The 27,826-nt window shown below is 44.0% G+C and overlaps 1 protein-coding gene across 11 annotated transcripts in view; it reads left to right on the plus strand.

Annotated features, from left to right (window-relative positions):
• The window catches only part of CADPS (calcium dependent secretion activator), a 248,776-nt gene that overhangs the window by 126,834 nt on the left and 94,116 nt on the right, over positions 1–27,826 (plus strand). For all 11 annotated transcript variants that reach the window (XM_090022840.1, XM_090022841.1, XM_090022835.1 and 8 more), the window contains exons 8-11: positions 3,911–4,050; positions 6,831–6,897; positions 14,672–14,780; positions 16,312–16,524. In XM_090022840.1, the coding sequence (XP_089878966.1) occupies positions 3,911–4,050; positions 6,831–6,897; positions 14,672–14,780; positions 16,312–16,524 (529 nt within the window). The remainder of the gene's footprint in view (positions 1–3,910; positions 4,051–6,830; positions 6,898–14,671; positions 14,781–16,311; positions 16,525–27,826) is intronic.

A 27,826-nucleotide genomic window follows, 5' to 3' on the forward strand; every position in this document is an offset into this window, starting at 1 on the left:
TGAAGCCAGTAGTAAACATTTCACTGACCTGAATGGAGTCCAGCTTTCCCAGCTGAGCAAGGCAGGATGAGAGGACCCATGAGAAACAAAAATCCCAGTTGATTCCTTCCCCCCATAAAAACAATTTGAAAATCAGTCAAGGCAAATAGCATCCTACATGTATTTAATAAGCAAGGCGGCTTTCCTTGAGCCAGATGTTTTATTGGGCTGCATTGAAGCCCCTCTGATCCCACCACCTGGCTTGCAGCTCCTCTGGACCCTAATCAGAGGCCTGCATCCTGCGGGCTCTTTAATTATGAACCATGCAGCTGCAGTGTAGCGAGATGGGATAGCAGAGCCACTCATGCTGCTTTGCTCGGGAGGCAACTTGCCATTGCTCCTGCAGCAGCTGGGTTGTGAGAGCATCTCCAGACCAGCCGCATGGCCTGGGAGGGAGAGCCCCACATCACTGGGGACACTAGCCTTGGGGAAAGCCCAGCCTGTTAGGCAGGATGTGGTGGGAAGGAGCCTTTCCCCGTCTTGTGGCCCGGTGCCAAAGCTCGCTTTGGGAATAAGAGGGTCAAAGGATAGAAATGCTACTGTCCCACTAAGATATAAGGCCAGGCATGCTGGTTGCCAGCCCTTCCAAAAAATAAGGCATAACCAACCAATATGGCTCAGTTAATGTATGTAAGAAAACAGTAGTGTCAGAGAAATGAGTCTGCTTGGCAAAGATACATATAGTGGAGTTAAGTGATGGGCCAAATAACCAAAAACCACTGAAGTCAACCATGGGCCCTTGAATCAGACTTGAAAATAATTTTTGACGTAGGTCCCTGGAAGTGCTGGTGTTAGGACACTGCTTTCCATGGACAGGGAGAAACCCACAGTCTGCATCAGCAGAGAAGCCGAAGATGGGGGTCGGGTGTAGGGAAGATGATAACCGCAGCGGGCATTTGGCCAGGCAGAAAGGACAGGAAAGCTGTAAGTAATGAGCGGGTGTGCTGCCAGCTGCGGGAGGATTTGCTCACTCGAAGGTTAACACATTAAGCGACGACTTGCCTCATCACAGAAGAATGGGCACGTTGCTGAATTTCTACTTTGGGGCGAGTCACTGCGGCAGGAGGAATTCAACAAAACAACAGGGACAGCATCAAGTGAATCAGCCCAATGACCCATCTCGGCTGGCAGAAGCATGCGGGACATTGCCGGCTGTGCTGCACCTTTCACCACGCGCAGCGGCATGTCCTGCAGCCGCGTGAAGCAATGACATGAAATGGCATGGGAAAAAGGGCCGGTGGAATAATGCCATTCCTACAGACGGGAGCAACAGCGATGGTCTTTCTGTTGTTCCTTGTCTCTCTAAACAGGCTGTCTGCGATGCATAGCACGGCCACTGCCAGCGACAGTGAAAATGCCTGGCGTGCAGACAGGAGCAGCATGTGACCCCTGCTGTGAATTAGCACTCAGCTCCCATGGCACAAGATGCGGACTAAGCAGATGGATGGACGGAAAAGGATCACTTATCTCTTGCTCTTTGGCGCTATTCCGAGCTCGTAGACTCACTGGGCCACCACTCCGGTCGTGCAACTCAGCACGGCTTTGCTGCAGCTGGTAGGGTTGCATTGCTCAATGCCAGCTGAGAATCTGGCCCGTGTCTGCCCTGCGGAAAGTGGGGGGACCTGAAAAGGTCGTCGTTCTTCTGCAACGCATGGCAGTTTGGCATCCAAGATGAATTTTCCCTGCTGCAAGGTGATGCTGTTGGATGTGCGTTTTAATTTCCGAACCGATTCAGTCAAGAAGCAAAAGAGCGTCTGTGGTGAATTATTCATTTCAAGCCAAGCCAAAAGCAATTGCTCCAAAAGAGGATATTTGTTCAGACTCACAGAGGGGAGGGAATCCTCTTTCGAAGGCCCTCAAACTAAAGTGTTTGCACCTGAAATGCTGTGTTTTGTTCTGGTTGTTTGGGGGAAAGGTTTGGCTTTGTTGCATTTTCTCACGCTCGTCAGGTCTCTAAAATGGCCTAGGAAGTGCAATGTAACCTAGCTGCCCTGGCCCGACAAACACTTAGGCCTGAAAAGATCACTAACCTTTCCATTTTTTGCTCCCCCCGCGAATGCTGTACCTGTGGTATTTTGATGCCAGAGGTGTCCCAAAAACAGTCCGGCTTCTAAGAGCAATCAGAAAACCATGAAAGAGGAGCGTGCTATAGAAAGAATGGGAAAGGCAGCTCCAGAGCAGTCTGTGAACATCAGGAAAGAGCAAACAGTGTCTGTGCCCATGCATGTGCCCATGCCCAGCCCCGAGGCCCGCAGAAGCTGAAATGTAGTAATCCAGAAGCCTCCATTTGGGAAACAAAGTGATTGAAACACATACTTGCACTGCTTTCCTTAATGAACAGAATTTGGTCCTCCATGTTACCAGAATCTGTACCAATAGCAATGAGTGTGAAAGACCTCATGTTTCCCGAGTGTTTATCTCCAAACCTTTTAGGGTTGAAATCTAAGGTTTTCATGCTCCCCTTGGTAAACAACTTCTGTCTGTCGCATGTGGTCTGCGTGGATGCCCAGCTGAATCACCTGCTGGAAGCTTTCCCTAAGATTCATTCACAAAGTGTGATTTATTCTCTGTTTTGCTGACTTCTGCAGTGCATATTTTTTTTCCTAATAAAATATACGATTTTTCAAATAGCTTCAGACTAGAAGTGAAGGAGCTGTGACTTCTTCCTTCCCACGCAGCTCTGGTTATCAAATTAACCTTTGTGCTTCCACTCTGCACCTCTCATTGGTCACCCTGTTGGGTCCAGAGGTTTGGACCATCCTTTTGGTTGCATGTGTGAGCAGAGCGGGTCCCAGATCTGAGACCGGGTACAATGATGATGAAGGATTTTAACCAGCAGTGAGCTTCCCTCTTTTCTCTTCCATTCTCTATGCTTTCCTCTTTAAAAGACTTTAATAAATCTTTATTAGTAGCAGTAGTGAATAGGAAATTATATTTTTAAAGCTATCCACCGGACCACTCATTACTTATTATGGTAATTAGCAATTAGTAAAACCTGGCATCCCTGAGATGGGCATTCAGTGAACAATTGCTCCTATAGTTCAGGCATGCCTGCAAATGGAAGGCATTGGGTTTCTGCAGTCTAGGAGGTTCCTTCCAGTCTTGCACGTCTATATAGCAGCAGACAGTTTTGTTAGATCCTAAAGGCTAAATACCAGCTTTCTTTCCAAAGAGTCTGCCCTGCGCATACGAGAGCAAGGAGGTTATGTTTTGCTGCTCCTGGGAAAGTTCACCCCAATTTAGTTCATTGTATCAGCCCTTGAAAATCTGCGCTGTGCATGGAGTCAGCAGCAAAAGACAACCTCCACCCTACCTCAAGTCCTGGCTCAACCTCAACCTGGCTTAAGTCCTGGCTAATACCTGGAGGTGCTAGTGCCCAACAAAATATTTGTAGTCATCCTTGTAAACATGGACAAGATGATGAACTTTTTTCCTCTGGTCTCATTCTCTGAAAACTGAGCCATTGTTAGGAGAAACTTCCCCACAGAAGCAGACTCGTAGCCTGGGAGATGCCAAAGCGGAAGTTAGGTGACGTTAGAAACGGGGCCTGACCCTGCCTCTTGGAGGATGCCTGAGGCTTGCACTGGATGGGTTGGAAGTGGTCTCTCTTGGGATGGCTTTAAAATGGAGCAATACTGCAGTGATATATGCAGAGGGTCAAAATAGGTGGCGGGCACATTTTTTAAGATTTAGAGAACAAGTATGTGGTAGCTGAAATAGCCAAGGGAGCTGTATAATCTAGTCCCTAAATACTGGAGTTTGAGTGGAATTTGGTGAGTGAAATCCTTCTTCAATTGGTGAAATTCTTCCTTAAATTTTGCCAGTGCAATCAGTCGTGTCTCTCCTCCAATGCCATTTTTGTCCCGCACAGGTGGTTCTTCACCCGACACCCAACAGCCCCAAACAATCCGAGTGGCACAAAATGACTGTTTCCAAAAACTGCCCGGACCAAGACCTAAAGATCAAGCTCGCGGTCCGAATGGACAAACCCCAGAACATGAAGCATTCTGGGTAAGTGCTCTGGTTCTGCAGTCTCCTTGCTTCAGCTACACAAGAAAAATAACTTTTTGTCTGAATTCAGAAATAAAGAGAAAGTCTTTTCTTTTCAGGTCCACAGACGGTCACCAGAAGAATAAATATAGAAATGAAACGAGTTCCCTCATTTTAATGAACTTTACATATTTTTAGCATCATCCCTTTAATGCACTTGTATGCATCAGCCTAATGGTTTGAATTCCTAAGCAGTACTCCTGAGGAAATTAAAGGGATTTTATTTTCCTGTGTCAGAAAATCACAAGTGAGCTGCCCAGCTCTTTTATGGTGTGGGGGGTATAATGTCCTAAATTATTCTTTGCTCTACTGAATGCTCAGAGCCGCACAGGGTGGGAAAAAGGCTTTCTGTTTGAGCTATAGAAGAAATATCGTTGGTATTTGTGCAGAGCTTTACAGATGTAGAATTAAAAGAATTCACATACAGGCGGCACAAGAAGACACAAGTAGGGGTAAGGGAATGGCATTAAAAAAGTGAAAAGTGGTACCTGGATAAGAAAGAGAGTTTCCTGGCAAAGCGCTCCCCTAGGCAGTGGGTGAGTCTCTTGGAGGAGCATTGGCATCCTCATCCCTTGAGATTTTGGAAGCTCTGATAGATGCAACAGAGACTAGAAAAGTGCAGGGTGGGGGAAGGGGTTTGGTGAAGATCCTCCTCCATCCTCGTGAGCCCAGGTCTTCGCTCAGCTGGGATCGTTAGGAGCTGCATGCTCAGATCCAAGGGCAGAAGAGAGCTCTGTAATTCCTGTGCTCATTTGTTATTTCTTCCTTGGCCAAGGTGGAGTCAATAGGGAGGCAGCAGTTGTGAGTCCAGCCCCGATTTGTAGAAGACTTTCTCTCTTTGGTCACATCTGTTTCCTTCCAGCTTCTGCTGGCAATAGGGTTGATGAGCTGAGATGTCTGTCCTGCTCACTTCAGCAACCATTTGATTGATAAGATGCTGCTTAAAATTATGTACTTCAGACAGTTAGCTCATTATCACAGCTGCCTTCGGGGCCCAAACAGAAGCCCATTAAAGTGAACGAGCAATAATCCATTGACTTCAGTGGCCTTAGATGGCTCCCTAGGTCTGATTTGCAGAGAACTTGTGACAAAAGCATTACCCATATCTCATATGCCCCGGGGAGCAAACTCTGCTCGGTTACATCCGTGGAGAAACTCCACTGGCCTCACTGGAGTTATTCTGGATGATGCAGATTATTCTGGATTATTATCGTGCAGGCATAACCGAGAGCAGGAGCTGAGCGCAGCCTCTGCTGCGAAGTGCTTCTCTTCTGCGGCTCTCCTGTTCTGGCACGCGGCTTTGTTGTGCAATACATTTAGGCTGTCAGTCAAGGATTTGACTGTTACTTGTGCAAATATAGAACAACTAGAGACAGCATGTTGCAGCCCTCGTCAGGACTGAAATCTTCCGGCGTTTCACTCCTGACACTTGTTGAGAAAACAGCACTCCGTTTTGCGAAAATCAGCTCTATGTTGGGACTTGCAGTTTTTAAAAAATTGTTCAAACAGAAAGCCTCTATGCAGAAGGTCCCAGCTGGCTTTCAGGCTTACTGTGGGGCTAGCATTACCAGAAGTGAAATCTTAGCTGTACTGAAGTCAATGACATAACTCCTTTCCATTTTAGGATTTCATGGCACTATTTCCTGGTTTGCATCCTAATTTATGTTGAGATCAGAGAGGTGCCAGTATGAGATCATACCATCTCATTTAGGTTGCCCATGGCAAGCATGTACAGGAGCCATGCTGCCTTTGGACCTAAGGAGCTGTACCTGCATCATGATATGACACCCAAAGACCTGCCCCTGACTACAGTCAGACCTAGACATGTGCAGATATGTGTTTTAACATAGAGATCCACCAGCATAATGAAAAGCTACAGTTTGTACATCTATTGCTGCAGAAACAAGGTGAAGGTATAAAGTAACACGTGATACACTGCAGTCACCATAAATTAAATGGGTTTCTAGCACTGGGTGATGTCTCTGGTTCCATTATTGCTATTTTTGCAAGTGGCTTTATTGTGGGTTTGCTGTGGCAGCTACCACATGTGTTTTCTTGGAGAGAACCATCATTGGAAAGGCTGAATTCCCTTCCTCATTTAAGAGCATCCAGTTCACCTGCACTGCATAATCAGAGGATGCCCAGGAACTGGTTGTGTGCTTGTGAACCAAGTTATTTGGTTGGGTTGGTCCCATTTTTCCAGGGGCTACCCCCTTGGTTTTGGATGTGCTAAGTGCCGTACTGGATGACAGCTCCCTCAGCAAAATGGTTTGATGGGGGCTAGAAAGCAACACTTTCCCCCAGCCTTTCCCCTATCAACGTATTCTTCTGGCTATGCAATTGCCACTCAGCAAAATGAAAGGACTGCTATATTCAGCAGGTCCAAAGCTGCCCTGACTTCATACCCAGGCTGATCTCTTTGCAGGTTTTGGCTCTCATTGTAGATCCTATAATTTATGCTTATTGTGCCCTTGCCATTCATTTTTGTCTTAAAAAGGAAGAGGAGGAGAGGAAATAATGCTGAAAAACATTAAGACTAAAATAGATTTTTATGTTTCTGTCTCTGCAGAGTATTTTGACAGCAGGAATCGCAAACTGCTGCACTGTTTAAGAGACTCGTAGCTGTTCCTGATTTTGTTTTGACTTTAGAGTTTAGCTATGGAGAAACAGCGCTGAAGCGCAATAGGACCATCCGTTGTCACTTCTGAACTCAGTCCAGCTGTTCTGTATTTTTTTCCTAGATACTTGTGGGCCATTGGTAAAAATGTCTGGAAGAGATGGAAGAAAAGGTTCTTTGTGCTGGTCCAGGTAACCCATTAAACTAAAATTCAACCTTAGTGTTAATCCCTCAGGTTCCTTAAAACTGTTTTAACCATTTTCATGCTATAAAACATGTTCAAATCTGATTTACAAACCACTGTAGTTCTCAACTCTGACGTACTATGGGAGGCTTCTTAAGAAAAATATTGCCAGCAAGACGGTCCAGATTTCAACCTCCATCTCATAGCATCCCTGCAGTAAGTGTGAAGTGAGATGAAGGCAAACCGACAAGGCAGGATGAATGAGGGAAGGGGAAATGAGCTCAGCCTAGCAGGATCTGTGATTCTTGGGTGTGGGTGAAATTCTGTTTCTACTCGAGTCGGTGAAGCTGTGTGATCCCCCGCGGGAGCGAGACTTGGTGCCATCTATGAAGTATCTAAGCGGTAGTTTGGTGACCAGGTGTCTAAGTTTGATCCCATTCCACCCTGCTCAAGCCCCTGGAAAACCCTTAATGCAAAAGGTGGGTGAGGACCTTCTCCTCCTTGCTGCTTGTGACTCAGTCTGAAGGCTAAGATGAAGATGCCTTAAAAAAACTAGTTAAGTTTTCCAGGGACCTTTACAGGTCATGTTTAGAGGCTCAGACATCCACTACATGGGCCAGGCTGCACCCTGGGTGTTCATCTTCTCTCCCTAGATTTAAGGCTTCACATGGATAAGTACTGAACAACCTCTTGCTATCTGCAGCCCCTCACCTGGCCATTCTGCACATTCCTGTGAATTTTCCACCCTTGCAGTTTTGGGGACATCTGTAAATGGGTTGAGCGATTGAAAGAAATGTCTAAAAAAAAATAATAATAATAATCAGACAGGAAGTAGGTACCTGTCTTGCAGAAGGACTGGTTGGAGATGGAGATGGTGTAATTCAGTGGATCCAGAAGATCCCTTGTGACCTCTACACAGTCTGGAGCCGTGCTGCATTGGTAGGAAGGGAGCTGGCAGCGTCCATCCCATCCTCAGCTGCTGTAGGATGATGCACATTTTTAAAGAATCAGAAGTGCACCCAGGGGTGCTCATGCCCCTCTGTTTTCAGGTACAGGTTAGAGCCATCCTGAAGTGCCCCAGCAAGGTGGAAGAAGGCCACCTTATACCCCTGCCCAGGGGTGGTCCCAGGCAGTTAACTTTCGTTCCTTCTGCCTGCTTACTCTTAGCCACGTCGAGGCCGTAGGTTACTGTGTTTATTAAGAGCAACTAGATAATAGGATAAGGGCCTTTCTTAGCCTCTGATCCTGTAATTGGATTGTCCTGGCTCCTATAGGAACCAAATCAGATGCCTGAATTGTGATATTTTTAAATGGATGAAAATCTGAATAAGTGGGTCTCCCTTCCACTCTTGTGTCCTTCCCCCTTCTCTCTTGCGTGTCCCCCAACACCTCCACGTGGCAACATCACCTTCAGACACATGCAGACATCCAGAGGAGTAGGACAGAGCACAGGTATCCAGGCAGGAGACTGGTTCCTGTATTAAGAGTGCGGGTGCAAGTTCACTCGCTGCTGGAGCACAGAATCGGTTCATCCGTAACGTGGGTAGAAAAGTCATTTCCGTTCTCAGCTGCAGAGAGACAGGCCATCCCGGTGCCTAGAGAGGATGGGTTTCTATGCAGGGGAGGAACGGTCTGTGGTTTGGGCGGTTGGCCTCTTCCACAAGCACACCTCTGCACACTGAGGAGCTGAACAAAGTCACCGAGCATCTGCCCACATGCCCCTAAGTAGGAGAGGACAGGATCCAATCCAGCACGTGTCATTTCCTTTTGTAAGCAGAGCTGCACCCCTCTCTGAACACTGCCCACCCTGCTTGTAGCAGGTGCCACCCTTCGAGATGAGCAGCAGCAGAACAGCATACTGATTAGATGTAAATGACATGGCAGAGCCTCGCTACTTGCCTAATTTTAAATTCTGAGATATGCAGTGTGAAAGCGATGGCAGAATATGGCCCCGAGGTTGGATGGAAATGGGTCCGCAGCATTGCAAGTGAGGGGAATGCTTGGTAAAGGCAATCCTAATGCCTGTGGCAATGGTAAGCCATGAAAGCTTTTAGAGTAAAGGTTTGGTTTTTTTTCCCATGGCTGGCTGAAAAAGGTAATGCATGTTCATCCCGGCGTACACGTCCACCACTGACATGTGCCCGAGCTCACTACATCAGCTGATTATGCTCTCCCCAGAGATGCTAAACCAGCTCTGGGACTTGGGATACATAGTTGGGATTTTTATATAGCATATGGTGCCCACAGTAATTCACTGCTAGACTTAATGTACCCTACAGGAATTGTTGTTTTGTTGGCTACAGTGGAACAAATCACCACGTATTGTAATCATCCTTAGGAGCCAGAGGAATAATTACTTTGAGATTTCAGACTGAATCTATTCTTCTTCTGTCATCTTCGCCAGACCCCCTTTTCCACTCTCTGGCAGCATATGGGAAGTCACACTTTTTTGTACCTGGATGACATGTCTGCTGTATGGCTTGAAGCAATTTTTCAACTGATTGTGTCTGATGGTGTTTGGAACCAGATCAACTTGCTGCAGATTAGAGACAGTTGCAATGTCTATGCCTGGATCTATAGGTCTGGTGACAGACTCCCTAAACTCAGTATAATTTAGACCAGCAGTGACAGTTCCTGCTTTTAGCAAAACTCAGTTGATTCTGGGTAAGATCAAATGAAATCTGTGTTTAAGAACTCCCAGTAATCACCAGTTCTTGGAAATAATGCAGGAAAATAGGAATTGTGTAGGCAAACATCCTGGTTCATCACAACCAGCCTCTGGACCACAACTGGGATCAAAGTATCCATCGTAACTGGGACCAAAGTACTCAGCCCTTGCTTGTGTGGTCCAGGTCTGCCCGTGGGAATTTCCCATTTAAAAGTCAGTGCACATGCGCACAGTAAATAGGTTTGCTACCAGAAGGCTTAAGTAAATGCATGGAGAGCTGGCAGTCTGCATGCATGTAGGACGGCGTGCCTGCCCTGCTCAGGTGTCACACAGGCAGCCCCGTGCTCAGACACGCCTGACGGAGGAGAGGTGCAGCTGCGTTATTGCACAAAGCCCTGCCCTAACACTTGAGGCTGAGCATGAGGGTACCTTGCACCCTGCAGATGTAACCTCAGGAGCTTGCAAAGCAAAGTTGCCTCTGGAACCAGGGAGCTAAAGTCTCCCATGGAAACAAAAACCTGCCTGGCAGCTGCCCGCTCCTTGGGGCAAATTATCTGTTGTTAATCAAATCAAGGTCCATTTAGGAATTTATTCCAAATGTAACATTGCCCTGCCAGCAATGAGGAGCAGGGCTGAAGTGGAGTAAGTTGTTTCATGCTGGAAGGGTGAGGAAGAAAGTGGAGTCCAAGGGGAGATTGCCTTGGGCAAAATTGCTGTATTGGATAAAGAGCAATAACCGTCCCCATGTATTAATCATTAGGAATATGCTCCCAGTGAGGGGATGGGGGAGGAAAACCATGAATAAGTAAAATCTAATTTTCTAACCCTAAAACAGTGACCCGTGGCATTTTTGTGTTGTCTGTCTTCTCCCTCAGCTCATCTTGCATGGTGTTCTCCTTCTTTTTGGATTTCCGGCTTTTTGTCTCCTCTCCTTCTGTAAAGACGCTTAGCGAAGGCAGTCCTGCTCTGGTTTGCTCTCCTCCATTGCCTCTTGTTCAGTCTAGTTCAAGTCTCTTGTTCTGTACCTTTCCTCTCCCATCTGCCCATGGCAGCCTGGGTCGAATCCCAAGCTTTGCTGTGAATGGAGCCAAGGTTTCACCCTCCATCTTCCTGACTTTCCCTTTTTATGCTGCATATCTCCTTCTCCTCCCCCTTTGCTAGCTACTCTTTCCCCTTTTCTCCTTTTGCAGACTCTCAACCCACTGAAAAGTTCAGTTGTTCTGGAGATCAGTGTGAGAGAAATCGCCATCTCCATTGGTGCAGCATTGTCATCTGGAGAAAAAGCCTGACTCCACAGCCAGCATCTCTCTTCCCACAGCTGCAGTCCAAGACAAACCTGCTGTCACCTCTTAAGCTCTGGGATTTCAAAATGATGCACACGAGACTCCCAATAGTCTCTTATTTTTTGAGACTCTAGATGTCCCTTTGGGCCTAGGGATGACATCCCTTGTGGAATAGAAAGGTCCGCAAGAAGCGCGGTCAGCTTCTTCCCAGATCAAGGGGTCAGTGCTTTGGGGAAGCCCCTGCACACACTAGACAGCTCCTTTGGCATCTTAACCCTGAACTGCATTAACTCTGGCCATTTCTGTGCAACCGTGCTATGCTGTGGCTGCACTCTCCATGTTTTTTCTGAACAGCATCGGTGGCTGTGCATTGTCTCATCTCTTACTACTACAGTCTGGACATGCCTTCTGCCGTTGCCCCTGGTCTGAGACTTGGGTATCCTCTCTGAGTGCAAACCCAGAAATCCCCTAGTGATATTCCTTGAAAGCTGTTCTCCCATAGAAGTAGAGAGGATTTTTGCAGGTCATTCCCTTAAGTGCTCATGGAAGAGAGCAAATCCACTGTGCACCTTTGAGGCTTGTTGTGGGCATGGCCCTCTTCCTGGGATCTCTTGAGCATATATTAATAACCTTTACAGACGCAGGGCAACGGCCACCATGGTCCCCCTGCTTTACCCATGGCACGTTCGGGTGTGACATCTTGTGTTGTATCAGGGGTATCTGTGAGGTTTTGCTAAGAGCTTATACAATGGATTGGTATAGGATGGTTTGCACTGATCATGCCTCAGGACTAGATCACCTCTGGAGGTCCCTGCCAGCCCTACTTCTTTACCTTTCTATGACTTTGAACGTGGTTGCTTCCATCAGGTTGAACCTGGTTTCCATTTACGTAACTTGCCTCTCTGCAATCATGCAGCAGAGCAAACTAAACCAACATCACAGCGGTTTAAAGCAATGGAAGAATGGCTGCAGGCCCAGCCGGGTAGTTTTTCAGCGCGGTCCCATGAAAATGTGTTTTCTTGCAATACAGTAACTTCTGCTGCATTCTGCATTCATGGTTTCCTGTCCAGTTTTATTCTTAACACTTGCTGAAGCTCGTCTTGCCTTTAAAACCCCGCCCTGACTCCCATCATCAAGTCTCTGGCCTCATCTCTTTCCACAGGAGGGTCTCTCCCGTTCCCTGTGTTCACATTCATGTCACCCCACCTACCTGAGCAGCCCACACCAAGAAATCTCCATCAGGCCCTTTAAAGCCCTCCTCTTCCATGGTGCTTTCCAGTGGCTTGCTTGCTTTAAGTTGCACTGTACCTGCTCACATCTTAGGACAGGGAGTTTTCCAAGAGAGACGTTTCTTAGTTCTTGAAAGCATTCATCTGCTGCACAGCCGATGCTTGCTCAGGGCACTGTATCCACCCTGTCGTAAAGATGGCCTGAGAGCAATGGCTTTTGGACGCTTCTCTTTTCATTCAACTAATTTTCCTTTTCTGACTTCTGATATGTGACCCCTCTGAAGCATATTATTACTATGGCACCTGCTTTAAATCCTTCATCCCCTGCAAAAACCTCAAGCTTTAGTATTGTCAGCAAACAAAAGGGAGATGAGTGAAAACCCATGGACTAAGAGTTTGGTTTTAATTAACAAAAATATCTGTTTCAAATATGGTTGTGTAACAGGAAAAGTATTGCCTTGATTTTAATAGCCTGAGAAGCGAGACGTTACTTCAGCTCTGCGGTAATAACAAACCTCAATTTTACCAACATAGGGGGTGCAATGAAAGTGTAATTAACTGCATATGTCTTAATATTTCATGAAGTCCATCTTGGGTAAGTAGATGGTTTGAAACCACAGACCAAATTCTTCCCAGGAGATTTCCACGGAGTCAGAGTTGTGGTATTATTCCAAATGAATGCATTTTGTTATTTTTTAAAATGCGACATGTTGACTTAAGCACATACATGTGTTCATGTGAACGTTGAATTGGCTGGTTCGTTGTTGGCAATGGGGAATGTCTTCTGTGTCTAAGAAATTTGAGAAGAAAAACATGTAGACTAAAAAGAGCCTGAATTCAGAACTCACTTTGTGTGTCCAAGAAGCTGATTTAAACTGCCGGATAAGTGTGAGCTATTGGTATAACAGCTGCAAGGGAGGGGAGAAGAAACAACAAAAGTCCTATCATTCGAGGTCAATGCTGCGTTCACATTGCCTCCCTCCAAGACTTAAATTTCGCCAGTCTCCCCAATTTCTCAGATAACTACTTGAAAGATTACTATCCTGATTATTTGGATGAAGTCATTGGGAGCTACCAATCGGCAGTACGTTCTGCAATACGACCAGGAGGTGGCAGCAAGATACTACATTAACATGCAATTGAATGGATTGCAAATACACGAGTCCTCTAAAAAGTGTGTTTCTGGGCTCCGGGCTTATTTTTAGGTCTATTACAGTTAGCCATTTTAATTTATGTGTTGCTAATAAAGTGGAGTGCCTAATTTCATTCCAAGTCCATGCCACATAATATGCACGTATGTCACTCGCACATTTTCACTGTTGATCTGTTACTTGTTGATCGCTCTTCTTCCTAGCAATAGCTGGCAAGATGCTTAACATATCCGTTTTAATTTTACTCCCACAAATGGGTGGCCTTTATGTTTGTTGTGAGTTGTTCATCAGAATAATGTGCAGCAAAGAAAAAGGCTTATAAGCACGTGGTAATAGGCATTAGAGACCGAGAGAGGGCAGCCGTGTACCAAGCAGTGATCAAAATACCCTTCTTGCCAGTAGAATCGATGTCTTCTGCTCTAAATAAGTAACATTTTATTAGCATTACATGCCACAGAAATTTGTGCTGCACATATATTGATAATGGAGCAATTTATCTGAAGTTTGGAGGCAAAATATCTTAGCTCTTTGACTGCCAGAGAGAGCAAGTGGTTGCATGCAGCCTGCCTCTCAAGATATTTCCTCGCTTCCAAAAAATGCCGAACATGGTCCATTGATGCGCGAGTTCGAAAGAAATGTCTGAAGTCCAGGCTTCCTCCAGAGGTCAAGAAAATGTCTAGACTAATAAAATTGTGTAAGGGATCCAGGATGTGACACAACCTTAACAAAGTCATTTGAAATCATTTGACAGTAAATTTCCCTGCAAGTTCCTAGCCTAAAGCATGGAGAATCCTTTGCTTCCTAACAGTCTTCTTCCAGACAATCCAGATTTGCAAATGCTAACTATAAGCTGGGTCTTGATGCGGCCTGATGGCCTCCTAAAGGCGATTTGAGAGCCTGACAGAGACCCCTGCGGCGGCGAAGGCTCCCATCAAGAACTTGACATTGAATGTATCGTGTCATACAGATGGTAACTCAGAGGAGTGAGAGCTGCCATTTACAGTACCGATGACAACAGCAGCCGAGATCAGTGGGATTTTAAGATTACATTAATTTGACTGGCACCTAGCAATTTAGTTCACATTGTTTGTGACAAGGTGTCACTCTGGCATTTGTCTGAGAATGAATGATAGAGTTTCCAAAGCGTGCAGCGTCCCCTTTTTAGGGGGAGGTCGGAAGGGGGGGACCTACCATACGTATCAGCGCAGAGGCTTTGAAGGCCGCTGGAAAAAAATGTGTGAGAAAAGGTTCTGCTGAACATGCTCAAGTCCATAGTCTGTCTCATGCTGGCAATGACAGTGAGAAAATACCATCCCCCACCCCTTTGTCACTAATGGATGGCATGCCCTGTCCAAGCCTCCCGTCCATGAGCATCGTTTGTAAGCATTTGCACTCTGAACTGCCTTGCTGTGGGAGCCCGGTGCCATCCTAGCTTTGTGGTTTTCCTCAGGTGAGTCAATATACATTTGCTATGTGCAGCTACCGGGAGAAAAAGGCTGAACCTCAAGAGCTGCTGCAGCTTGACGGATACACGGTGGACTACACTGACCCCCAGCCAGGTACGAGGTACCACGGCCGGCTTCTGCTCACCGCTAGAGCTTGGCACCTTTGTGGGGGGCGGTCGGGGTCCGAGCCTGGAAGCGCTTGTTCTGTCTTTGCAGCTGAAGGGGGACCCAGTTCCTGATGCGTTTGCATTGATGCTGTCCTTGCAAAACTTGCAAGCCACGTGGCCCAGAAATAGATTTGGGGGAAACGGACTGAACGATGAAATAATTAGAAAAAAATAATGGCACTTAGGTTGGCTTTTACCCATGAGCCGGGGTGAGTCAGCACCCGGCTTCCACGAAAAGTCAACAGGAACTGTGCTTCTCTTGAGCCAAAATCCTGACCCAAGTTTTCACTTCATTTCATCAATCCCCCCCACCTATGCTCACTTCTTGCTATAACTAAGCAAAACCTATATGACCTTCATGTCATTTTTACCTGGATTAAAGTCCCAGTGGATGGCACAGAAAGCAAGCCAGGGCACCCTTCCTTATATTCGTTGGTGGGCACAGGAGTCCAGATGCAGATCACCTTCCCTGTGCAATTGCACCTCACTGCTTTGATTTCACTGGGGCTATTCTGAGTGCCAGGATCAGGCCCTCAGGCGAGCTGCAGTACTGCATCCCCCCTGAAGCAGAGCTGGGATGTATTGCTTTGACTGGTCTGCTCAGCTTTTGAAGGAGGGCCATGGCAGGCTAAGGGCAAAATCCCAGCCCTGTGAATTCAGTGGTAGAAGTCCTCGGGACTTCATGGGACCAGGATTTCCCCTGAGAGATGATCATTCACGTAGGAGTATGGGTAGGGGCAATTCCCTTCCCGACCAGGCAGCAGCAATGCGCAGCTAAGAGCCTGTTTGCTGCTGCTCTAGACATGCCGTGATGTGGCGGAGATGAGAATTGGGCCCTGAATCAGGGGCAAAGACAGCAACACGCGCTCACTCGTGGGAAAAGAGAGATGAGGAAGGCCCTGCTGAGTCTCACCCCAGGGAGTCCTTGGCATTTTCGGGAGAGCAATATTAGCGACAGAACAATTAACGAGAGTGGTGCCGGAGAAGGGACTGCACCATTTGGCCTGAACAGCTTGCTTTCTCTGTGAGATTTGGGGTGAGAATAAGTGGCTTGACTGGTACACCAAACTGACACCCAGCTTCTTTACAACTGTGGGGCCAAAAAAATAACCTCACGCACCATTAATGAGTGATGATCGAATCGTATGAATTGTTCCCTTTGACCCCCTCCCCCCACCATCGCACGAGCTCATCCTGCACTGGCATAGCTGAGAGCCAAATTCGTGCCTTACCGATGCCCAACGGTAACCACAGCCTGTGGTGTTACCTATAGATATAGTGGATACATCCATAGGCAACACGTCCAGGACTGGACATCTGGAAGATGGCCTTTAGGTCAGCTGGCTGGGTGCGGGACTCGCTGCGCACCCCTGTGATGTAAGGGTCACCCTAGATGCTCCTTTCTAGCTTTAAGCCTTATGAAGACATACCACCCCCCGCCCTTTTTTTTTTTTAAAGCGTCTTCTCTTTCCTGCCAGGCTTGGAGGGTGGCCGAGCATTTTTCAATGCCGTGAAGGAAGGCGACACGGTGATCTTTGCCAGCGATGATGAGCAGGACCGCATCCTCTGGGTCCAGGCCATGTACCGGGCCACCGGCCAATCCCACAAACCAGTGCCACCCACCCAGGTCCAGAAGCTTAATGCCAAGGGAGGAAACGTGCCCCAGCTGGACGCGCCGATCTCACAATTCTGTAAGTAGACCCGTTCTCTTACCAGCAGCCGTCTCTGATGGAAAGATTTTCTCCACTGATGTGAATAGAGTCTCAGAAACAAAAGTTTAACTTTTTTACAAATACTTCATTCTTTTTATCCTTGCTAAGCCTCTTTTACATCAGTGGTTTCAGCCTATGTTTTATACACAGTTGAACCCCAGAGGCGAATGTCTTGGGGAAATTGCTGGTATTGAATAAGATGCAATACTTGATGGAAGAGAGAGATTCTGGGTGGTAAATTTTCAACAGGGCAAAGGCCCGGCCTTGCAGGAGCTTGAGGTTCAAGTGCTGGGATTTACTTATGCAATTCAGCTGTGTATTTAAAGAGGCAAGTAGAAATGTCTAAAGTACAAAACACGATCACTAAAGGTGGTCAGTCCCCTGAAGAAAATCTAAATGGCAGGAAAGCACATCGTCATTTTAACAGGTTGCCTCCTAGACCAGTCAGATGTGAATTTTCAGCAATTCATCTTTCAATTCCTGATTGCTCTGCATATGCTGTGCATCTGTATGGAGTGAGCTGCATTTTATCTGTAGCCTGAGTCCTGTCATCTGGTAAGTCATGGCTTCAATTTTAAAACAGACAGACAACAAAAAAAAGCCCATCATTTAAACATAAGAAGCCAACACAGGTAGGAAAATGGGGGAAGGACCACCTCGTCTTCTCTAGGGTATCGTAATGTCACGTATTTCTTCATTCTAGAGCTTGTCTATCCCTAACTTTGACTAGGGTCAGTCACATACAGCAAGAAGAGAATAAAGCCTTTAAGTAAAATAAGAAAAAGAAAATAAATGTATTTAGGAAATTCCTCGAATGAAATCAACTTGAAATTGGAGAGGAGGAACTAAAATACTAGCTATGTAATTGCAGTCAGTTCTGAATGTTTAGGGGTCAGTCAGCAACTTGGAAGAAAATTTGCCCCATGACATGAAATGTGCTGTGATGAACAGTGTCCTTCACCTGCTTGTGAATAGGTTCAGCATTTTTTACATCTCATCTACCTTATGCAAGTTGAATCGCTATTGTCTAATAGGTGTTGGCCTGAGGGTTAAGTGACTGGGGCCTAATGAGACAGGCAGGAAGGGAAGTGTAGGACCCGGCCAAATAAAGAATATTACCAAGCGCAGGGTTTCACAGGGCACAGTTTCTGTTTCAGTAAGTCTGGTTCATGCTGACCAGGGCTCGGTGGTCTCCCCGCACTACAGGTGCCCATTTGTAGTGCAAGAACATTGTGCTTCAGGGGCATTTTTTTTCAAGCTGGGTGCCACCAGCACCTGCTTGCTACGGCTTCTTGATGCAGGGCTTGGTACTAGCGTGGTGTACTTCAGAGCAGCCTCTGAGCTGCAGGAAATGAGGGTAGTGGGCAGCATCCCTTGAGCAGCTCTGTGCCAGCAAGCATCAGCACCCTGGGTTCACCCTGACCCACCTCAGCATCCCTCTGAGTCAGGGGATGATAGCTGAATGCCTGTCAAGGAGTCCTGCAGGCCACGAGTTCCCTCCCCTGGGTATGTCTAGGTGTTTTTAGAGTCTAAAACTCACCTGTCCGTAAAAGTTGTGTATGTGGCACCATCATCAAGGGCAGTTACAACACAGCATGAGCCAACAGCAGCCTAGGGATGCCGCTCTGAAAGGGCATCATCGCTCGTAACTCTGCTTCTTGGCAGTGTGGTCCCAGGACCAGGGGTGGGTAAGTGACACCGCACTCACTGCAGAGCAAGAAGAGAGAGGGACGGTGGGTTGCCCTTGCCCTACAAATGAGCAGCAGGGGACACGAACATGCTCCCTTTGAGGCTTGTGCTAGTCACCTCCGTGCAGATCCATGCTCTGGTATTTTCCCTCTCGTTCTCGAACAAGCTTCAGCTCCCTGTGCCGTGATGCAAGTACAGTCAAGAGCCACCCCCAGAGGGGCCTCTACTCTGATCAGGATCTTCTCCCATCCTCTTCAGCACCAGCTTGAGGCCTTTCTCCTCTGCCTTGGCCCCTTAACAAGGGAACCTGTGGTTCCCCTTCCTGCTGCTGGGGCTAGGAGCCCCTTCAAAGGGAGGGCTGGAAGGGATACAGAAGACCTGTGTTGCCCTCCTGCATCATCCGACTGCCCCATGGGTTTGGGGATGCCATGCATCGTGGCCTTCCCTCTGCCCTGCCCCTTCACTTTGGCTCATGGCTGTGGACATCTTTGAAGGAACCCTCTTACTCAGATCTAGGAGGAAAGGGAAAGCATGCTGTAGCTCAGATCCTCGCATTTCAGCTGCTCTGTTTGTGCCAGCAGCAAGGAGCTAGTGCTCGTGCCTAACGCTCGTTCTCGTGTCTGCAGAATAGTGCACACTCCTTGGACATTTCAAAGGGTGCTAGGCGCTCAAACATACACAGCCTAAATACATGACGATTCCTCCCAGGTGCTTGGGTTATAGATACAAATCTGCATCTCAGCTTTTACATTCAAATATATCAAGTATTGCATTTTAAAAGGGATTTGGGTTTGTTGATATATATATATTTTTTTGGTTGTTCTTTTGTGTTGCCTGAAAAAAGGTAAGGAAAACTGTTAAGCAGTCTTGTGCATTTAACTATATATCCTACACAGCTTTTTTTTTTTAATGTTTTTTTTTTCTTTTTTCTTTATTTACTTTGCTAAACAAAGGAATTGCAAGAGCTTAAATGTTACTGCAGTTTAACTAGTCATTATTTGGTTACTACTTTCATGGACAGAGTAAGCTGCTTAAAGATGGTAGAAGTGTTTTGTGTTACAAACACGCGCACACACACAAAAAGAGCCAACACTCCGGTCTTGTGATATAGCTGTCTGCTAAACAGAAATTGAGAACAACACGTTTTACAGTTGGGGAAACTTGGTAGTAATACTGAATTCATTTGGTTGCCACCTAATTTGATTTAGCAAATATAAACTTTATGCAGTACTCGACTTCACATCTTCTAGCTGGTTAGCAACACTTGGCTTGGAAACAGGCAGCTCTAAACAAGGGTGGAGTGTATTTAAATGCAATTTAAATACTGAAAAAAAAATAGATCCTGCTATTCATTAATTTGTGTATGACTGTACAATCCCTTTTATGTGGGTGAAACAACACCTGTTAGATTGAAAACTTCTGCTTATTTGTTGTTTTGCTACAATTTAAAAGGAAAAAAATATCTATTAACACAAAGCGATACTTTTTTCTCAAATATTTGCCTTATAAAAGCAAAACCCAAAGCCATTCATGTTTACTATTGAAATGATGCACAGTACTGGAGTTAATAATGCTGCCAAGATATATTACACCCTTTGGCAATATATTAAGCTTCATAAAAGTGGCCACTTGTCTGAGAGTACCAATCTTTGTCCGTTCTGTGTTAGTGGTACATTAAACAAAAAACCCCCACATGCTCAGCTTTCATTTTTGTTTTTTAACCCTTTTTTTTTTAAACATTAAAGATTGGTCAGTAATTGTTTTACATATCACTTGTTATTATATTTCATTTTTAATGTCTGTTTATATTTAATAACTGTTATCACATCATATGCAAAGAGTTTGCTGTTTTTGAGAACTGTAATTATTTGTTCCACCATAAGAAATGGCGAGGTTTATTGAGCTTCATAAGAAATGATCAGCCGTAAGTGTTGTTTTCGGTTCTGTTTTGTTTTATTTTAAGTTTCTTTTTCATTCTTTGCTTGAACCCGAGTATTGTAGCTGCTAGGTTAGGGTTCCTGTCTGCTTTCCTGAGCCTTGTTGCTAGTCTTTATGTTATTCTGGTTTGTTCCTTCTTACCCTGCTAACTTCTAGCTGGACTCAAGGGTAAGTGCTTCCCTGTAGCTAGCACAGCTCAGATAATCAGACTAGATTATCTGACATATGCAATGTGCTTTTTTTTTTCTCTTAAATCTTTCTCATGTTTAGATTTTTGTAGTAAAAACTTTCCATGTTATTTTCCTGAATTTAGATTTGAAATGTAAATTTCCATACTGAAATTAGGATGCATGTGATGTTTGCATAATTGCCTTCTCTCCCTGGCTTTCACATTGGCATCAAGTGATCCTCTTAGTAAAGCCAATCATTAACATTCCTATTTTTTTCATTCCAAGATGTAAATATTAATTAGCATCACAATAAAACTGTAAATAATACCTTTTCTTTGTTTGTTTCATGGAATTTACATCTAGTTGACTGCTTAATGCCTGAAAACAGATCATTTTGCACTCTGACAATATGGGGGGGGGGGTTGTTCCAACGATTAGCATGGTGCAGTGCATTGGCAGTGTGGCTTTAACCCTGGAGACCTCAAAGAATAGAAAGGTAGGGTAGGAAACCTGAAGAGATCTAACTGAGAAAGACAAGCTACAGTACTTGTAAGCAGCACAAAAATTAGAAAGTAAAAAAAAAAGACTACCACATGCAAGCGTGAGATCTCTAGATCTGACAGTTTCCTATCATGTAAACCCAATAAGGGACTCTATCAAAAACTGTAGCTGTTTTATAATATGTATATGCATATGTATATGTATATCATTTCTACCAGGCAGTCAAGGCTATCCACTATGAGTTAAAATAATTCAGTCCCAGTAGGGTTTCTTCCTCTTCCAAAAACTAATGCAAACAAATGTTTAGCATGTGGTCTCAAATGTCCTCCTTTCTAACCAAGAAATGTATTTTAAATATACTAAATTAATCCAACCATTATAGGAACTTTCTAATCTCCATTGGTACTTTTCTCATAAAGCTACCTATTTAAACAAACAAACAACAACAAAAAAACAAACTAAAAAGATGCAATCGTAACCTTATAGCATAAAAAACTTTTTCCTCAGATATTTGTTCGGTTTCAGATAAAATTGACACTGTACTAATTCTTTATTCGTGTTTAAAAAGCTGTTCCTCAAACACATGGTGAGTGCATACTTTACTTAAGAGGGGAGTAGAAGCTGTTGGTCATGAGAGCTGGCAAATATGTATTTGGAGTATTCTGAATGCAATTATGAGAAGGAGCAGGTGGCATCATCCCTCCTGACCATTAAACAATACTCCTTTCTTTTTCATTCCTTTTCTTCTTTTATTTCTTTGCATAAGTGTACCCCTGGGTAGCCGGCAGAATTTCTTCACCCCTTCTTAGCAGAGAGATTCTTTTTTTTTTCCCTTTTCCTTTTTTGTTTTTCAAGTTTTTGGATGTCTGACGAGGATTCTGATCAGACTTGCCACAAATTGTGAACTTGGTGGAAATTCAGGGTTTCCCCCCTTTTTAGAGAAAGAAAGAATGAATGAATTCAGGTCTGACAGCATTACATGTATTTGCACTAGAATGCATTGCTATCCTATTAGATAATTTTCATAGTTGTGTGCTTTAATTGCTTTATTTATATTTACACACACACATATATATATATATATATATATCTTTACACATATATATCATGAGAACACTGCTATGTCTTCTGTATTGTCAACTTGCAGATGCTCCATTCCAGGAATGCAATGTTAAAATATGAAATCAATTCTCACATAACTTGCATGAATTTAAAACACACTGTAAATCACCTTTTTTGTGCTTTAAAAAGCATTTAACAGTGGCTTTTTAAATTCAGTTTTCTACATGTCCGCAATCAATTCAGAGCATTTAAAAAACTATTAAAATTACATGCCATAAAACTATGCCTATCCGATAAAGAGCCATTCCCTAAAATCTACTTTTAAGTTACCGTATCGACCGCCTGGTTTGATCACAGATTATAAAATATTATTCACTAACTCCTGACATAGAACAACTTAGATTTCATTTCAAGGCATAGTGTATTTAGTGATTTACAGTAAAATGCATTTTTGATTCTTTGAACCTTAAAATGAAGTCAAAAAATGTTTGCATATGCAGTAAGGGGGAAATAAAATAAAGAACCAAAAAAGCATGTTAGTATATCCTCATTAGTGACATTCACTGAAATAAAACTAAAAGCCTTCTTCTGTAGCTCTTGGCATGTGGGCAGCTACACTCAGTCTCTTGAGTAGGCATTTGAGTAGTGGGTTAGGTGAGTAAAAAAAGCTACTTGTTTCTACAGAGGGCTATAACCATGAAAAATAGGAGATATCGATTGGATTGACTTTCGCTCTGGCAAACGTTACGGTATATCTTACGCTGAAAGGAAAAGACTTGGTAACAGTCACACAATTAGCACTGCCAGCTATTCAGAAATAAACAACAAGATGGTATTTTAAGTCCTATTCTTTTTTTCTTTTCTTTTTTTTTTTTTCAACTAGGACACTAGCCATATGCAATAGCGTTTCCAGTTGTACAAACTCAAGTTCAATCCAGTTTCTAGGTGATTCCCTCCGGTGGTTTTGAACAAGTTGCCCTCCTAAGCGTATCTGTTAGTTCTGCTTAGTCTATAAGACCATGAAGAAACTTAGCTGCTCCTCCAAGAACACAGTCAACTGTGCGGCATAACGCAACGGGTGTTGAGTAGCCTCCAGTTGTCCTGATCCTCTCTCCCACTGCTGTGCGTAGCTGAAGAAGAGTGAAGTTCCTGAAAAACTTAGCACAGTAGTCTGACCACACCAATCAAGACTCCTCTAGAAATATCTGTAAATGAATAGCTGCCATCAATCATTGTCATTCCTTTATTTCACGTCTCCTGATGAGGTTGACTAGTGTCATTGTTTGTTACCGTCCAAACCACATCTTCATTCTTGTAACGTCAAGCAGATATGACAAGCACACATTTTCCAGATGAGTAAGATACAAAGTCACCTTTTAATTTACAGTTATTTTTTTTTATATAGATATATCTATCTATATAAACAAATGTGTTGGAAAATGTAAAAGCTGCTCAGTTGCCTTTGGTACTAAAACACAGTCGCTCGCTGCAGAAAATAAATAATTTGGAGTGAAAAATTCTTAAGATAAAATGGCTGCCCAGAGCCTTTTATAACAAGAATTCTTTTATGGAGCTTGTTTCCTTGTCGTTAACTTCACCCATCTCGTAAAAATCTGCCAAAAATCTTGCAAAAGAAACATGGGGAGGGATGGTTTGGGGGGGATACACAAATAGCAAGAAAGGGATGTTTGACCTTTTTGTCTGTTGCTTTCGGTTGACAGTAGAAAATAACAGAAGGACTGCCCTGATAGAATAAAGTGGCAGGGTGTTTCTTCATCCTTGTTTTATTTCTTTTTTTTTAAGCTCTGTCAGAGTGACACTGGCAGATTTTAAGATTCTGACTTCAAACATATATACAAAATGTGTCTGGCAGAAGATCACAGTAGGGCGAGTTAATGCCAACAGGATAAACCTGACAGAGTTTTTCTTTTCTTTTCCTGTCTTTTTTTTTTTTTTTTTTTAATGCTAGGAATGAATAAAATAAAAAATGGAATTAAAAAAGAAGCATAAGGAAAGGCAACGATATCAACTGCAAAGTTGAGTACAAGAGGCTGTTGCCTCTGATTGTGAAGAACGATAGCTCGCACAGTTGGTACTGCCGGTATAACTTTGCTTGCAGGCTCTCTTCTTAGACCACCACCTTGCTTCCTTTAAAGCTAAATCTGCGTGCAGTGATGGTCCAAGATGTAAGACAACTTTTCTAGGCCTGTAGCATAATTTTGTCTTGGGCCTTGAATACAGAAGTGCCAACTAACTTGGCACAAGCACCTTGGAAAGGGATTGTAAATAACTAGAGGATCACATCATTTTCTCTCTTTAGTGTTATATTATTATTACTTATTGTTCCTATTATTGACTGTTATGAGAACAGCTCAGGGTCACAAGAATTTGTCTGACTTAAATGCCTGATTTAAAGTGTCTGCAAATAATCGGTACAGTTTGAGTATAAGTAGATGCCAGTTCCTTTATTTTTTATTTTGCCTAAAATCACATTCAGGCTGCACAAACCCTTCTGAGCGATGACTGTCTGTCTGTATCTGAACCCGTTGTTTTACCTGCAGGGGTAGTCATTATTTTAAAATGTTGAATGCTTGTATCAGGTGGGTGGGGTGATATATTTACTGTGATGATGTGCTTTTTTTTCTAGGGAGAGAGATGTTTTTAGCATAATTGAGTTGAATTAGAGCTTTAAAAATAATTCATTTAACAGAAAATAATAATGAAGAAGGAAAGAAATTGCAAGCTGCATGGTGCATTTAAGAAATAATAATGAACAAGAAAAGAAATTGCAAGTTGTATGGTGCATTTATTTTGTAAGGCCTCAATGAGGGAATGCAAGTCTAAAGGAGGGCCATCGTTATTTTTTTTTTCACATAGGCTGGGTGTCCCGGAAAATTTTGAGCCATCAGACCAGGACAGTATTTTAATCTAAAATGAAGTGTGTGTATAACATTCAGCCAAATCACTCTTCAGTGGCATCTCCACTTTGAATCATGCTTAATTTTTAGATCTAAGCAGAGCGATTTGAACGCATCCAATCCTGCCTACACAAAACAACTCCCGAACGCAGTCGGAGTCTCATGCTGCAGTGTTGAGCCGTGACGAGGACTGCTATCGGGAGTCTTGCTTTCTGTGTCAGACAGTCGCGCTCTAAATAACTCGAATGAGCCAAAGACATGCAAATAACCCTTCTTGGGAATGCATCTTGGTCAGCCAAGCTCATCAGATACCTTGTATGATATCTGTCTCTTCACACGGTTGCTCTAAGCCAGCCAGGCTCAGAGAGGACTCCAGGGAGGCACCCAGCTGGGCTGTAGGTCAGACACTGCTTTGCAAAGACAACTAAGATAAAACTGTTTTAGGTTTAAATCTTCCCCGGTGCAGCGGACTTTGACACGGGTCCGTTCACGCCATAACTCGGTGTGCGAGTTTTGAGCCCATCTGTGCTAGGAGGAAGATGGTCTGTATGCTCATCTTTGAGCAGAGGGCTTAAAAATCATGAGGCAGGTCTTCAGCTCTACCGAAGCCAGGGATGCTCCGACAATTTACATCAGGCGAAGATCTGCCTGGTGTCCATCTGGCGAAGGGAAATTGAAATGTATCCCAGATCAGTGTGAAAGAGGGGAAAGCAATGCACATTTATAAGAAAGGGTGTTAATTTGCAAGAGAGGTTCCTAGAAGATCCAGTTAAAGAGGTTCAACCAACAAAGAGAAAGGAAGCCCTTCAAACTTGTGGCTGGTTTGCTCAGGGCTAAGAGTCTCCTTTACCGAGCCACAGGATTGACAATGCACCATGGCTCCTAATTGAAAAGTAATAAAACATCTAAGGAGAACTGGCAAATGAAGGCCCGCAGCCAATTTGTCAGCTTGCAGTCGACTCAGAGGAATTTGAGAGCAACAATCTGACTATTAAAAAAAAAATAGCCTGGTATCTCTGTTAAAGCCATTTGATGGGCAGAATTGAAAACAGTGTCTACAAAACCTTTGATTGCGTATTCATATTAATCAAATTGATCTCGGCCCAGAGGGACAGAGACGATGGGGCATAATCTGTCAAAGGAGATAGAAACCAGCCTGGCGGCGTGTTGGTCATGTGCTGCGATGAGGGACCTGAGGTTGGGATGGACGTTAGATCCTGCGCCTGAGGCTGGCGGGGACAAAACGTGTCACGGAGGTGATATCCTAATTCTCCATGTTGGGAAGCCGGCGCTGCACCTCGCAGCCAGCACACACGCTGGCTAATCCGTTGGCAGCTTTGACTGTAGATGGAGCTGCTTTTTCACTCTCAGGGTTGGATGTACGGAGTAATACTGAGGGGGGGAAACAATTGGGTGCAAAGTAACAGGCAGAGACAGAGCAAACGGGGATCAGCAGGTTAAACACCAGAAAGGAAGAAAAATCCCACCCCCACAAACTGCAGGACGTATTCTGAACCTCAGGGTCTAATCACCAGATTGCTGATAAAAACAAGCATGACCAGGCCTGCTGAATTAAGTACTGCTTGCAGTTAATTGAAATGTTGCATGTGTCCTATGTGTCTGTGTTGTGATTCTGATAGGTAGGGATGAGTGCATAAAATTAATCCTGCAAGTCACTGAAAAAGCCAGAAATGACCTCCTAGAAGAAGGGAGAATATCTGCATCCAGGCAGCTGGTAAAAATACGCTGTCTTTCAGAAGTTTAAGATTAAATAGTTAAGGAAACTTCAATCACACAGCGTAGTGGATTGTGTCCATTTAAAGCTCCCTTGCCCGTTTCGGTTTGGTGTGTGTTTGTTTGTTTGTTTAAGTGTAGCATTTTCCGGCCCTCCAGGAACGGGCTGCTTTGCTTTAAAAACAAATATACCTACGACTTTATTCCTGAGGAACACTACATTTTAATGCGTTGTGGTTTTGTCCCCTTTGAGTCTCCCTAATTGTTTCAAGGCTATACAGTTCCCCTAGGAGGTTGTAAACAGAGAGAGGATTTAAATCCTGCTCTGTTTGTTAAGGATTTGGCAAGAGCCTGCATAGTAGGAAACTGAGTAAATGCAAAAAAAAGAGTGAAAAGTGTCTTTTAATTCCATCGTTGTCCATCGGACAAAGCCGGCGCCCAGGGGGTCCCTGCGTGGCCACACCCAGATGAAATTGTCTGTTTTGTTTCCTTTGGTGAATTTGCTATATTTTTAGTTATACATGTTGAGATTAATTCGTTAGCCCCTAGGAGTCTGTGCCTGCAAACGTCACCCAAAGCAGGGAAGTGTGAATACATCGAGGCTATTAATTCACAAAAAAACCCAAAAAAACCCACGGAGATCATAATCATAGCGGAGTAAATTCTGTCTGTCTGTCAAGATGACTAACAGAATCCGCACGCTATCAGGTTACTTTCTCAGTGACAACAAACTACATCTCAATTTAACTTATCAGCAATGCTTAAATGAGCATCTTTTTTTTTATTATTTCTTTGAGGTAGCATTTAAAAGCTCTTGTTTTAAAAAAAAAAAAAAAAAAATCGGAGATGGGGAGACAAATATTGGCATTGTGGTCCAAAAAGAATATAAATGGTTTTATACCTAGGAAACTTAGTCAATTTAGAGAAAAATGCTACTGACATAATTGCATTAGAATGGCAGAATCTATTATAATTAATTACAAATAACTAAATAGGAGCTAATTTACTTTTGGAAGCCAAAAATCTTTTAGCTTCTAGTGTACTTGTAAGATGCAGAATAAGTTATTGGTTTTGTGTTCTGTTTTTAAGTACAGAATAAATGCACTATAATGAGCAGTTGACGAGATGTTAATTCTAAAATCTTTTGCCTAAATGCAATAAGATAGTGATTAAGTGATGCAAGTTGACAATGGGAGGTAAAGAATATATTGTTTCATAGCCATGGGAAATAAAAGTTTAATGGCATTAGAAGATAATATTTAGCTTTCA

Source organism: Crocodylus siamensis, chromosome 11 (genome assembly GCF_052110815.1).
Source record: "Crocodylus siamensis isolate JL-2025a chromosome 11, ASM5211081v1, whole genome shotgun sequence".
In the NCBI taxonomy this organism is placed as follows: Eukaryota; Metazoa; Chordata; order Crocodylia; family Crocodylidae; genus Crocodylus; species Crocodylus siamensis.